General features: G+C 40.4%; 1 protein-coding gene across 9 annotated transcripts in view; it reads left to right on the top strand.

Moving 5' to 3' along the window:
- Positions 1–14508, top strand: part of Pcnx1 (pecanex 1) — a 163909-nt gene that overhangs the window by 121464 nt on the left and 27937 nt on the right. For all 9 annotated transcript variants that reach the window (XR_003847835.1, XM_008823213.3, XM_008823214.3 and 6 more), the window contains 5 exons: positions 1934–2026; positions 6597–6747; positions 9054–9195; positions 10554–10731; positions 13773–13881. Coding sequence is in view for 8 of the 9 variants with exons in the window: in XM_008823213.3 (XP_008821435.1) it covers positions 1934–2026; positions 6597–6747; positions 9054–9195; positions 10554–10731; positions 13773–13881 (673 nt within the window). In the remaining variant the exon portion in view is untranslated. The remainder of the gene's footprint in view (positions 1–1933; positions 2027–6596; positions 6748–9053; positions 9196–10553; positions 10732–13772; positions 13882–14508) is intronic.

The following is a 14508-nucleotide window of genomic DNA, read 5'->3' on the forward strand; positions in this document are numbered from 1 at the left end:
TAATATATTATATAATATATATTATATATTATATATAACAGTGAAAGGCATTTACACTATAAATGATAACTTCAGTTCACTAAGTTATATATATATATATAACTTAGTGAAAGGCATTTACACTATAAATGATAACTTCAGTATCTTTTTCTTTTTGGTCAATATCCAAAGAAAAATGAGGAGGAAACCAATAGAGGGATGCTTTTTGGAAGCTCTCGTCAAGAAATTCCAATGGACTCTGAAATTTGCCCTGTTCTGACCTTTTTCTGGTTCCCTGTCTAGAACTTGTAATGCTAACTACTCTTGCCTTTACTTCTTCACATCTCCTAGGCACCAGTCAAGGAATTTCTTTTCTCCCTACAGTTAAGAGTTATGCAATTTGGGAGACTTTTAGATAGACCCACTGAAGGGGTACCCCAATTGCCTCACCCTGTGTCCCTGTTCAGCATGGAAGAAGCCAGAATGGTTTGTTCCGATTCCCCATCAGCAATTTGGATAACCTCTTCAGAGGATGGTGTGATAAGTTAGTGTAGAAAGACCCCAAAGAAAAGTAGCCAGTTTCTTGGCTAAAAGTCAAAATGTCCTTGGGCCTCTTAGCACCATACTCTTTTCCAAAGGCCAAAAATGTCAAAAGTATTTGGGAGCTCTTATCTAATCTATAACAACAACAACAACAACAAAAGCCCCAAAGATGGGCATGGTGGTGCATGCCTTTAATCCCAGCACTCAGGAGGCAGAGGCAGGTGGATCTCTGTGAGTTCAAGGCCAGCCTGGTCTACATAGTAAATTCCAGGACTGCTGGGGCTACAGGGAGACCCTGACTCAAAAAGACCAAAAAAAAAAAAAAGCCCCATTAAAAAAGAAGAGAGAGAGAGAAAAGAAGAGAGAGTGCAGGAAGTTGGGAGATATGAAAGGAGTTGGAGGGGAGGGAGTGGGCATGGATTTGATCAAAACACTTTATATGCATGTATGAAATTCTCAATAAATTTGTTTTAAAGTTAAAAACCAAAGTAGCACTTGGGAGGCAGAGGCAGGCAGATCTCTGTGAGTTCAAGGCCAGCCTGGTCTATATAGTGAGTTCCAGGACAACTGGGGCTACAGGGAGACCCTGTCTCAAAAAGACCAAAAAAAAAAAGTAAAACTTACTGGCCAGTGAGAAGAAAACCTTCTGAAAGACTATAACTTGTCTACAACCCAAGGAATGAAATTGTTTGGTTTCTTTGATATCAGTGCCAAACTCTGAGAACATCCCCCAAATATGAGGAAATTTAGGAAGAAAATAAGATTTATTCTAGTTAACTATTTTATGCAAGAAATACCTAGAAATGCTAAAGTATATTAGTGAAAAATTAAGTTTTGCCAAATAAAAGATTTTTTTTTCAATTGTATGTGAAGCAAAGCATGGTGACAGATGCCTGTAATCTCACCATTGGGAAAGTGGAGGTGGGAGGACCAGGAGTTCAAGATTATCGTCAGCTGTACAATAAGTTATAGCCAGCCTGGGCTACGTGAGACCCTATTTTTTTTTAAAAAAAGCATGTAATTGATTTTTTATGTTTTGTTTATTTGTTTGTGTCCTACAGAGTGAGCGTTTGCAGTCTGACCTAGTAGTGTGCATTGTCATTGAAATAAGATTTATTCTAGTTAACTATTTTATGCAAGAAATACCTAGAAATGCTAAAGTATATTAGTGAAAAATTAAGTTTTGCCAAATAAAAGATTTTTTTTTCAATTGTATGTGAAGCAAAGCATGGTGACAGATGCCTGTAATCTCACCATTGGGAAAGTGGAGGTGGGAGGACCAGGAGTTCAAGATTATCGTCAGCTGTACAATAAGTTATAGCCAGCCTGGGCTACGTGAGACCCTATTTTTTTTTTAAAAAAAGCATGTAATTGATTTTTTATGTTTTGTTTATTTGTTTGTGTCCTACAGAGTGAGCGTTTGCAGTCTGACCTAGTAGTGTGCATTGTCATTGGGGTGCTGTATTTTGCTATTCATGTGAGCACAGTATTCACAGTACTGCAGGTAAGGAATCTGCTTGTTTCCACTGGAAGAAAATGACATTTGATCTCATTGCTGATTTGTGTAACATTTGTCCATAGCCCTGAAATATATATACATATATATGTATATATATAATATATAAAGTTTCCCTACCAACCCCATCCCCATCTCCTATTTCTTTCCCCCACTTACTAGTTTTAGTTTTGTTTATTGTACCATAGAGTTTAACCAGGACCATCTCTGTGACCCTGAGTTTAGAACTAACCATGAGAGCCTGGTGGGCTCACCAGTGGGCACACAACTGCATAGTCTGCCTTCCCCTTACCCAGAATCTGTTAGTTTCTAGTGGAGCAGCGGTAAGTGGTAGGGGGTCCCTTGCCAAGCCTTAGCTGACTCTTAGGAAGGCCTAACTTGTACAGACCCAGCACCAGTAAGCACAGCTGCTGTGAGTTTGTGGGTGCTGTGGCTGTGTTGTGCTTAGAAGATGATACTTTGCAGCCTCTTTCCCCATCATACTCTTACGGTCTTCTGGCCCTCTCTTCATCAGTATTCCCTGAGCCTTAACGAATATATGAATTTTTGTTTATGTATTTTCTCAAGGTTTCTCTGTGAATGTGGGAGTGGCTTAGCCAATGAGTCTAGCTTAGGATCTTTTTATGTTGTTGCCTTGTCTGAGGTCCATTGTATGCAGTCCTCATTTCCTCACTGCTGGCTGGAAACTTCAGTTCCTGTCCATGTGGATCTCCCAGAGACACCCCAAGTATCCTCATAAAATGGCATCTGTTTTCCCCCACAGCAAGTGATCCTTCCTAGAGGGAAAAAGCCTAAGCCAGAATGTATGCTTCTATGTCCTGATATAACAGATGACACACCAGTCCTGTGTTCTGCTGGTCCCACAGTGTGGGAAGTGAGCACACAGTGGTACAAATCCTGGGAGGTTGGTATCATAGGGACCGCTTTGGAGGCTGACTACCAGTCTGTCCTCTGGCCTTCATGATTCATATCCTTCCTTATACAAGATGTGTTTATTCTAGCCTCCACATCCCCAAAATCTTACTTTAGTACATCTGAAAGAGTTGAACCATTTCTAGTCAGGCTCCGGGAATGGGTGAGGCACCTCAGGCTTTCTCCTTATGTGCAGTTCTACAGAGACATTTTTGCATCCGTAGGCCACCTAATCATCTGTTCACACCTGATCATCTGTCCACACTTCATCACCTGTTCATACCTAATCATCTGTCCACACCTAATCACCTGTCCACACCTAATCGCCTGTTCACACCAGATCACCTGTTCACACCCAATCACCTGTCCACACCTAATCATCTCTTCACACCCAATCACCTGCTCATACCCAGTCTCCTGTTCATACCTAATCTGTTCACACCAGATCACCCATCCACACCTAATCACCTCCTCCCACCTGATCACTTATTCACACCCAATCACCTATCCACACCTAATCATCTGTTCACACCTGATCACCTGACCATACCAATTACCTGTCCACACCTAATCACCTATTCACACCTGATCACCTGTTCATACCCAGTCTCCTGTTCATACCTAGTCTGTTCACACCTGATCACCTGTCCACACCTATCATCTATTCACACCTGATCACCTGTTCACACCCACTCTCCTGTTCACACCCAATCACCTGATGTTCAGTGCTCCTTTGGTAGAGATCCATGTTTCTATATGGTGTCATTTTCCTTTGACCTAAAGGTATCCTAGAACACTCTTGTGCAAATCCTTACTTCACCAGTCCCTGCGTCCCTTACTGGCTTTGAAAGGCTGCATTGGGTATGGCATTCCAGGACCATAGCTTTGCTCTGCCAGCATTGTCAAGATGCTGCTCCACTGTCTTCTCTCTCCTCTTGCTTCTGATGTAAAATTTGTGTGATTGCCCTCTTCTTAACTCCTTTGTAGGTAATTTGCTTTTTCTCTGCTGCTTAGAGGACTTTTTTTTTTAATCACTAGTAGAAAATAATTCAATGTAAGAGGCCTTTATGTTGTTTTCTTCGCATTTTTGTGTTTGAAGTTCATTGAATCTTTGGTTCACACTTTTCATTAAATTTAGACATTTTTGGTCGTTACTCTTTTAGGTGTTTTTCTCTCTTCTCCCTGCTCCTTCCTCCAACTTTTTGTATCCCATCCCATCCCACACCACCTTATTGACTCCAATTGCATGTAGCTTTGGCTTTCTGAAGTTGTCTTATGCTTATCTGATGCTCAGTTTAATTTTTTTCTGTGTGTTTAATTTTAAGTTGTGTCATTTGTCTTTTAATTTACTAATCTTTTCTTCTGTGGCATAATTTCTCATTAATCCTGTCCAGGGTATTTTTCATCTAAGAAAATTATTAGAAGCTTATCTAGGTCTTTTTTCCATGTACCTTCCATGCCCCTGATGGTTTGGACATAAGGGAATTGGCTATAACTCTCTTAAGAAAGCACTTATCTACTAATTCTGGCATCTGTATCACTGGTTGGTTCTGATTGGCTGATCTTTTTCCTTCAGTCAGACTTGTGGCTTCCTGATTCTTTGTACACTTTTGCACACTGACCACTCTCACTTCTCACCTCCCTAACATACCTGTCTCCCTCCCCCTCCCTACAAATCTCTCTAGTGCATTCATGTCTATTTGTTTTGTTTTGTGACCTGTGACCCACCAAGAGTAACCAAGGCCATAGCGTGACTGTGGGTTTGGCACTATCCCTTGGAGCCTGATGGGCTCAGCAAAGGGTGCACAACTAAAGATAGTGATTTCCCCCTCTCCCAGAATCTATTGATAGCCAGTTGTTCAAAGGTAAAGGGTAGGGCCTGGCGAGCTGCCTTCCACTGGTTGAGTGAGTTAATGGTTACATGTGTTGTATGGGGTCTCGGGAATGGCCTTTCTAGCTCTTCATCTCTCTTTTGGCTCTTATATTCTTCCTTCCCCCTCTTCCAAAATGTTCCCTGAGCCTTAGAGGGGATGGTATAAGTGAAAAAGACTAGACCCACATCAGTCTTTTATTTTCTGCATCTTGAGCAACCATGGGTCTGCATTCACCACATTGTTGTAAGGAGAGGCTTCTTTATTTAAAAGCCTGGGAGCTGCTTTTGTTTATGGGTATAAGCATTGATGTTTAGAAGGCATGTCGCTGCTGTGTTAAAGATCAGAAATATATTCCCCGACATTGACCTACACCTCCCCATACCTGGATTGTTAAGCAAGCATGAGGCATTGGCTCCCTCCCTCACCATCCCCCATCTTCCCCCTGGGGAGTGAGTCTTAAATCCATTCAGAGTGCCATATGGAAACTTTTGACTAGATGTCAACAGTGTAAATTTTACCTTGTTGGGCGTTAAATTTTGTGTTTCCAGAAATGCTCTTGAAGTTTGTCCCTAACCCTTGTTGACAGTTTGATCCTTTCAGGTCTCTTCGTTATTAATAGAATTTCTGAGGTGAGACCAGGGCCAGGTTTAGCTTAGAGTACTTACCAGGAGGAACAACCTTTAAGCCTCTACTTGGGGCTCTTTGACTCCTGAGCTTTCCAGTCTGGCTTCTGAGAGTGGCAGTCTGTCTCTCAGGCCTGTGTGAGTCCTGCATGCTGTCTTCTCTGATTCCCTCTCATGATTCTTCCCTGATCTCCTGTAGTTTCCTCGTGTGTGGATCTCATTTCTGTGAATCCTTGAAGGACCATCTTCTTCAAAGGTCTCTCTGCAGTTTCTTCTCCTTATGAGTGCCTTCTCTCAGGGCAGTGAGTCGGGGGAAACACACTGCCCTCCTTGTTCCCTTTCCTTCAGGGTGCAGGCTTATTTCTGTACATCCTGACTAATGCAAACCATTGGGCTGCACATCTTATGCTATCTTGGTTGTTTCCTAGGAGAGGTAAACGAACACCTGTTATCCCACTTCCCCAGAAGCAACGACTTACTAATTTAATATTGGTAAACATTTTTGCTTGTTTTTCTTCTTCCTAATTTACACAAATAATCCATGAATACTTGAAAATGACATTTAGTTTTAATATTTGAAGAAGTAGTACTTGATTCCTTCTCTTGTGTATTTAGTGACACACACACAAGCACTCACTTATAAGTGTTTACCACTCAAAGGCCAAGGGCAGCATGCTTTCCTTCTCTTCCTCTGCTCTTTTCTCAGACTGGCTGACAGGCTTTTTTTGCCTCAGACTAGCTGATGTCCTTTGTCTCTACTACTTAAAACTGTTTAATCTGTTGCTCAGGCAGTGAATGTTCTTAGAGCAGGAAGCAGCAACTCTAGCCTCTCTCACTGTGTAATGGAGTGAGACACCAAAGTAGCTAACATATTTCAAAAATGTGTAAGAACAGTTGCTTTCAGTGGCTTAGTTAGTTAAATCCACAACACCCAAAACACAAAACAACACACAGCAACAACCAAAAACAAAACAAAAACTGAAAAATACAGAAACGTTGACATTTACATAGGTAATTATTTATTTTTTAGATTCTAAAATTGACTTTGCTCTTCTCCCTTGTCGAATGAAAGCCTACGCCAGCTAACCAGGAGCGCTGCACTGACTCTCACAGCTGCTCCTAATATGCTCAGTTTTGTTTTTCTTGTAGCCTGCGCTCAAGTATGTGCTGTACACTCTGGTCGGCCTTGTGGGTTTTGTAACCCATTACGTGTTGCCACAAGTTAGGAAACAGCTACCATGGCACTGTTTCTCACATCCTCTGCTGAAGACCGCGGAGTACAATCAGTATGAAGTTCGAAGTAAGTATTGCATAACAGTCTTTATGATTTTTCTCTTTACTGTACCAATAGATGGCAAGTTAAGCAAGAGTCGCTGAGTAACATGTTAGCTCACGTTTCTTGCCTGTAGGTCTGTAGATTATTAGCTCCTAATGAATCAGATCTCCTGCAGGATGCTTTGTCTTGAGTTGAAGTAAAAATGAGGGTTACAAGACCCACTTTCCAGAGCAGACTGACTTCGTTAAATCATCTCTCACACACCTGTCACGAATGAATCCCCGTGTGCGATCTCTCTAGCCGTCCCCTCTCCTTCCCCTAGTCAGTTTTCCTTGCTATAGACTGGCACCCCAGCTGTTGTTTGAAAATTTTTTTTAACATAAAGCATAGGGAAGAAAGATTGTTGTGTCTCTCCACCAGAGACACTGTGTCCTCCTAGAGAAAGTATAGGGAGTTTGGAAGTTACTGATCTTTCTGTAATTGCTGTTGCTAGTTCAGATTGGGATAAAATATAAAATGACTCAGAAAGAGAAGCTTCCATTCAGCAAGCTTCTTCCTTGTCTCTGTAAATGCCGATGTGTCCTTCCTATGCATTGGCCCCATGACCTATGGCGTGTTACACATCCTCATCTTAGAGAAACAGCAACTGACCCTGCCTATGTATCAGTGATTAAATAAGACAACTTTCCTCCTCGGACTTTAGTGAACTGCTAAAAGGAGAGTAAGTCAATCAATCACATCTGTTTATAGCAAACTTAACTTTACATCCTCAGTGGCTTAAGTCTCAGTGAATCTGACTGAAGCATCAGGCCACTTCAGTCTTACTCACCAATTGGATACTGGAGAGATAATTATACTAATAAGTAGATTGCAGTAATGACATCATGGAAACCTTTTACAAAATACGCACTCCTTTAATAAGGGACGCTTACACGAAACTAAGAATTGGTACTGGCCCATTTACTGCACCAGACACGTAACCCAGAGCAAGAGGAGGGTTTTGTTTTTAGTTTTTTTTTTTTTAATATATATTTTTTAATTTTATGTGTATGCGTGTATTGCCTGCATGTAGGTAGGTAAGTGCACCTGTGTCATTCAATGCCCACAGAGGACAGAAGAGGCTATTGGTTCCCCTAGAACTGGAGTTACGGACAGTTGTTAGCTGCCATGTAGGTGCTGGGATTCAAACCCATGTCTTCTGCAAGAGCAGCCAGTGTTCTTAACCACTGAGCCATCTCTCCAGCCCCTTTAGTTTTTTATGATAAACTGTTTTTATCACTTTCATATATAAATGGTACTAAATATGTCTAGTTTGTTTTAAAAACATTAAAGTTAATTACTGATTGTATATTTCTTTTTTAATCTTAAAACAATCTAAACTTTTACAAATTTTGAATCAACATGTTTTTGACTTGAAGGTAGTAGATTACAATAAATTATTTTTTCCTTATTCTTAGGTTAGCAATTTAAAGATGTCCTTAAAACGTACTGGTACTGTTTCCAGATAACCAAACAACTGTGTTGTCTTTTAGGGTATCTTTATATGGCATTGGTGATGAAAATGACTCTCACAAACTGTGTGAATTTAAATCATAAGTATGTATATATCTTAGCATTTAAAAAACATCATTTAGGGGCTAGAGAGATGGCTCCGTGGTTGAGAGCTCTGGCTGCTTTTGCAGAGGACCTGGCTTCGATTCCCAGCACCTACATGGTGGCTAGCAGCTGTCTGTAACTCCAGTTCCAGGAGATCTGACACCCTCTTCTGACCTCTGTGGGTATTGCATGATATAGGTGCACTTATTTACATATAGGCAATACACTCATACACATAAAATAAAAATAATAAATAAAACAAAAAACAACACATCATTTAATAGAACTTTCATTTATTTAGGGATATGGGACAACCCAAGAATCATTAGTAACTTTTTCTCTGTATTCTACAGGGATAATGAGAAAAGATCATAGTTAAAAATTCAAGAAATTAAGGTTAGGCAGGTCAGGGATAGAACATTTGCCTACCATATGTAAGACTCTGGTGTGATCTGCAGCACCACAGAGAAAGCTTAGAATAGAATTCCTCGAAATGTTCATCATGTCTTGGTTGGAAATTGTGTGAGTGTCTGGGTCTCTGTGTGTCTTTGTGTGTCTGTGTGTCTCTGTGTGCATCAGAGCACATAGAACTTGAAGATCGAAGTACTGGGTTTTTTACATTTCTTACTCATAGTTTAGAGCTAAATTTGAGTCATCAGATTTTTCTTTCTTACCGTATTGCCCCACTGCTTTGTACATTGTGTGAACTGAGTTCTTGACTCTTGGCCCCTCAGATGCAGCCACCATGATGTGGTTTGAAAAACTTCACGTGTGGTTTCTCTTTGTGGAGAAGAATGTCATCTATCCACTGGTTGTTCTCAATGAACTTAGCAGCAGTGCAGAGACAATTGCCAGCCCAAAGAAACTTGATACAGAGTGAGTATCAAGGACATCCTCTGCATGTCCTTAGATGATAAGCAATGCCTTCCTGTCAAAGCGGTATCTTACATTAGTGGTCAACTGCCAGTAAGTGCTATGTCTCTGGTACAAGTGGAGGAGAAAAGGTGTACGTGAGATTCTCTCTGTCTTCCTTTTTTGAGCATCTGCTTTTGCTCTCACTGTAGTCACTATTCTTTTTTATTTCTATTTTTCTTTTGTGTGTAAGAGTATATTGCCTGCATATATGTAAGTGTACCCATGTCGTGCAATGCCTGCAAAGGTCAGAAGAGGGTATGGGATCCTTCCCTAGAACTGGAGGTACAGACTGTTATTAGTCACCATGTGGGTGCTAGAAACCAACCCAGGTCCTCTGCAAGAGCAGCCAGTGCTCTTAACCACTGAGCGTCTCTCCAGCCCTGTGTTTACTATTCTTGACTTCTTGCTGTCAACTGGTATTTTTATTAGAGGACATTTGTGAAAGTTAATTTGCAGGCCAGTAAGGTGACTCAGTAGGTAAAGGTGCCTGCTGCCAAGCCAACAATCTGAGTTCAGTCCCTAGGATCCACATGGTGGAAGGAGAGAACTGACTATAGAAAGTTGTCCTCTGACCTCCACACACATGCCATGGCGTACATGCTGCCCCGCACACAATATATGAATAAATATAAAAAAAATAAAATTATAGTTAAATTTTAATATTAGATGGCAAGTTTGGAAGACAGCTAGTGTACACTGGGTGACTCGGACCATTCAGGTGATCAGTTGCCCTCGTGGTTATCCTATAAACGTACCCACTAGTTTAGCTCCATTTATGTCATGTTGGTATATGGTTTTCGAGAACTGTTCTTTTCAGGATATGATATGCTTATCAATGTAAATTGTTTTTATTATGTATTTCTTTAAAAATTTTCTTTTACTTATTTATTTTTATTTTATGTGTATGAGTATATTGCCTGCATGTATGTAAGTGCACCCATGTCGTGCAATGCCTGTGGAGGTCAGAAGAGGGTATGGGATCCCGTGGAACTGGAGTTAGACTGTTATTAGTCACCATGTGGGTGCTGGAAACCAATCCAGGACCTCTGCAAGAGCAGCCAGTGCTTTTAACCACTGAGCCATCTCTCCAGCCCTGTGTATTTATTTCTTAAAACAGCCCTACTGTGCAGTCTAGGTTGTCATTGAACTTTTGATCTTCACAAATGCTGGGATTATGGATACATACCACCCTACCCTGCTTTTTTAAATTAATTCTAGAAGTTTAAAATTGGTCTGTTTTAAGTGGTGACATTTCTGAGTTGGCATGTGTTTCGTGTTTTCAGCCTTGGTTTGATGGGTTGTGCGTCTCTCTGCTGCAGGTTGGGTGCTTTGATGATCACCATTGCCGGCTTGAAGCTGCTGCGGTCCTCTTTTAGCAGCCCTGCGTATCAGTACGTCACAGTCATCTTTACCGTGCTCTTTTTCAAATTTGACTACGAAACCTTTTCAGAGACCATGCTGTTAGATCTCTTCTTCATGTCCATACTGTTCAACAAGGTAATTTATCACCAAAAGGGACATCTCTGCCTGCAAAAGCTGCCTTCCTAAGTAATACTCTGCTTAGTGATGGTTATGCTGTTTCCTTTGCTCTATTAGCTTTTAAGTAATAGCCCTCTTCAATCATCCAGTTATTTTGGAGCATATTAGAATTCATAAACAATGCTAGTGACTGCACTTCATAAAAGATATATGCATTCCTCACTATTGCTAGAAATAAAATTATGTAAAAAGAGAAGCATTAATAAGTATATATTCTTAAATATATAGGAGCTTCCAAAAGGGACATGGTTTTAAATAATTTTGTAAATAGAAGTGATAATAATTGTTTTGGGCTCTAGACAGCAACGTAGATGAGGGCTCCACTTCCAGTAGAGGATACTTACTTCAGAGCTGAGTGAGGGCAGAGCAGCATGTGGCAGCAGCCCAGGATGAACTTACAGAATACTCTGCTTTGCTGGATGCTGCTCAGATTGATTCCCTGCCCGTAAGATAGGTGTTTTGATGCCCTTGGCAAATGTGATGATAAAATCTGGGACTTCCATGACCCAGTCTAAGGATCTCTGAAACACACTACCTTTCTAAATGAACTAAATTGTGAGTTACATAGTGCTTGGATTTCATTTTGGCACTCTCCACATACAAAACACTTTGATATATATATTATGACATTTGGTAGCCCAGAGAGCTAAAGCAATTAAACAACTGCAGAGTACAATGGAAGTCCAGTATTCAGCAAGTCAGCCTGGTCAGCCACATTTGGGATGAATGTGGAGACAATTTAAGAACTTGTGATAACCAAGGAAACAGTCTTCCAGGCTTCTGGGAATTTGCTCATACGAATTTACGGCAATGGTGACAGCATGCATAAGACCCATGCATACTCAATTCGACAATAACCCAGCATAGAACTGGGCAGGAGGCCCTAACCTTCTTCAAGGAACAACTGCAACTGATTGCTGCTGGATGAGAGTGAGTTGGTCATCTTTAAAGGAGTGACACTAGACAGACTGAACAGGCTCCAGTGGGTGAACTCATACAGAGGGACATCTGGGGACACAAACTTAACTCAGTAGGCCTCAACATATATGACAGAACATACAAAATTGGTAGGGAGTTTATGGGGGGTACAGATAGGGGAGGAGGTCTAAATATGATTAAGATATATTATATGAAATGCACAAAAATTCAATAAAAAATATATTTGGGGAAAAAAAGAGCTTGTGACAGTGATCCAGGTGTGATAGAGGTCCTATCTGGACCTGGAAAGCCATTTAGCTATTACTGAAACAGGGTTTTAGCAATAGTCAATTTCAATATTGTGATAAATGCCTTCTGAAATAGTCCAGTATTATATTTATTGTCACTAATTTATGTGCATTTTATCATTTATTTCTTCTTCTTGTAAGCATTGTTATTAACCAAAGGAGGAAGCCAGAAATTTAGGCAGAGAACTGTCTGTAAAAGGAAGCATGTTCTTTCCCACAAATTTAAATGCTTGGATTGGAAATTGTGTTGCATCTTAGTTTACTGACTGGAAAGACATGAAAGTTGCAGTAAATTATAAACTAAGCAGCCTTTGAATCATAGGTGCTATGCATAGTCCCTCATTAGTTTAGACTTCTTAATAATTTCATTCGTTAAATATTTGGGGAAGCATACTGTTTTCCAAAACTATTTCAGATGTTTAAGCTGTATCCATCATCAAAACCGAGAAGGTCTGTTTTAAGTTTTCCATCCATATGGGCAGTAGATAGAACTTGACATGATGATAGACAATTATAGTCAAAAGATCTGTAGATGGATCTACAGATTTTAATGGGAAGGCATCCCTGCGAGGTGCACCGTCAATTTAATAACCATAAGTGTGTACAAAATGTTACTGGCTATCAGTTGCTCATACAATTCCATGCAGTTTTTCCTTCAGCGTACAGGCTCAATCTGAGTACCAAGTTTCACATTTAGAATCTGAAGTTGGAAGTAAGTGCTTTAAGTAGTTGTAAAGCATCATAGTGGTACATGGGTTGCTTCTGTGTCCTATGATCCTGAGCATGTTAGCACTGAAGATTGCTAAATAACTGAGTCATATCCAAGGATACGAGAGTTCATTTGCGTTTTACAGTTGGTTGAGGTTCTGTTTCTTTGACTGGTTGATTGACTGATTGATTGCTTGCAGTGCTGAAGATTGAACCCAGAACCTCTCTATACCCCTGAGCAATAACCATAGTCCTGATTTCTTCAGCCTTGAAGACATGTGAACTAGCAGATCCAAAGTTAAATGAGAGTTAAATGTAGACTGTTTCCATTGGTAGCAGTTGAGGTTAGGATAGATGCCTAATGCACTCGAAATCCCTGTGCAGGTAGACAGTGGATGTTGTATTAGAACTGCTATTTTCACAGTCTTCTTGACATTACATTTGGACCATACTCAGTTTCCAAAGCATTAAAATTTAAGGAAAATGTGTCCTAGAATTTTATATACACACACACAGATACACACACACACACACACACCTATTGTAGACATCTAGAGTTTTTGTTTAAGGACAATAATTTTATTGTTTCTACCATTTCATTTTGCTTGTCGTAGCAGTAATAACATGGCTGGCCAGAGAGGGCGTAGAACTTATTCTTAATGATTTATTTATTTTTATTTGTACAAGTGTTTTGATTGTTGATATGTATACCTGTATGTGTATAGTGCCCATAAAGGCCAGAAGAGGGTGACAGAGCCACCATGTGGGTGCTTGGAATCAGACCTGGGTCCTCTGGAAGAACAAGTGCTCTTAACCCTTGAGCCACCTCTCCAGCCATGGCACAAAACTTTTAAAACAAATCTACAAGTCAGCTATCTACATAAAAATAGCATTTTTATGTTCAAATAATTCAGTGTTTTGGCAATTGATAAATCGTATCCTATGATACAAATGGTAAATAATTTCAGTACCATTTCCCTATTAGGAAGATGCATTTTATAGGCCTTTTGCTTTCTGATGGAAACATCCAGTGTTTTACTGACAGCTTTTCTTTCCCTCCTGCAGCTTTGGGAACTTCTGTATAAATTGCAGTTTGTGTACACCTACGTCGCCCCCTGGCAGATCACATGGGGCTCTGCTTTCCACGCATTTGCTCAGCCCTTTGCAGTGCCCCGTATCCTTCTACAGTTTTATGAGACTGGATAGTCATATCCTTGATGAGAGTGTCAGCATGCAGGCAGCCTTCCACAGCAGAGGACACAGAGAATTGTATGAAACATGAGCAAGGCCTCAGAGGCTTCTGAGCACCTGCCTGGCCTGATGTAGATCTCTTAACCTGTATTCGTATCTGTGATACACAGATGATCCACACATGAGGAAAGTATTAAGGATTTGTAATTAACTAATGCTGTTTTTAAGTTTTGTATTTTAAATATAAATTTTTGTGAACTGTTACTAAAGTCTAGGAATGTTTAATGGGCTTAGAGTAAATGAGCAGAACTTTGTAACAGACATAATTCAATTTCTGGGTGAAATTTTCATTCTCCTTATTTCTTTTTGGGGTTTTTTGTTTTTTGGGTTTTTTTTGTCTTTTTGAAGCAGGGTCTCCCTGTAGCCCCAGCTGTCCTGGAACTCACTATGTAGACCAGGCTGGCCTTGAACTCACAGAGATCCGCCTGCCTCTGCCTCCCGAGTGCTGGGACTAAAGGCGTGCGCCACCACGCCCGGCCTCATTCTCCTTATTTCTTTCTTTATTTTATGTGTATGAGTGTATTGCCTGCATGTAGGTAAGTACACCCAT

The sequence above is a fragment of the Nannospalax galili genome, unplaced genomic scaffold, assembly GCF_000622305.1.
Source record: "Nannospalax galili isolate Female #2095 unplaced genomic scaffold, S.galili_v1.0 scaffold1129, whole genome shotgun sequence".
NCBI lineage: Eukaryota > Metazoa > Chordata > Mammalia > Rodentia > Spalacidae > Nannospalax > Nannospalax galili.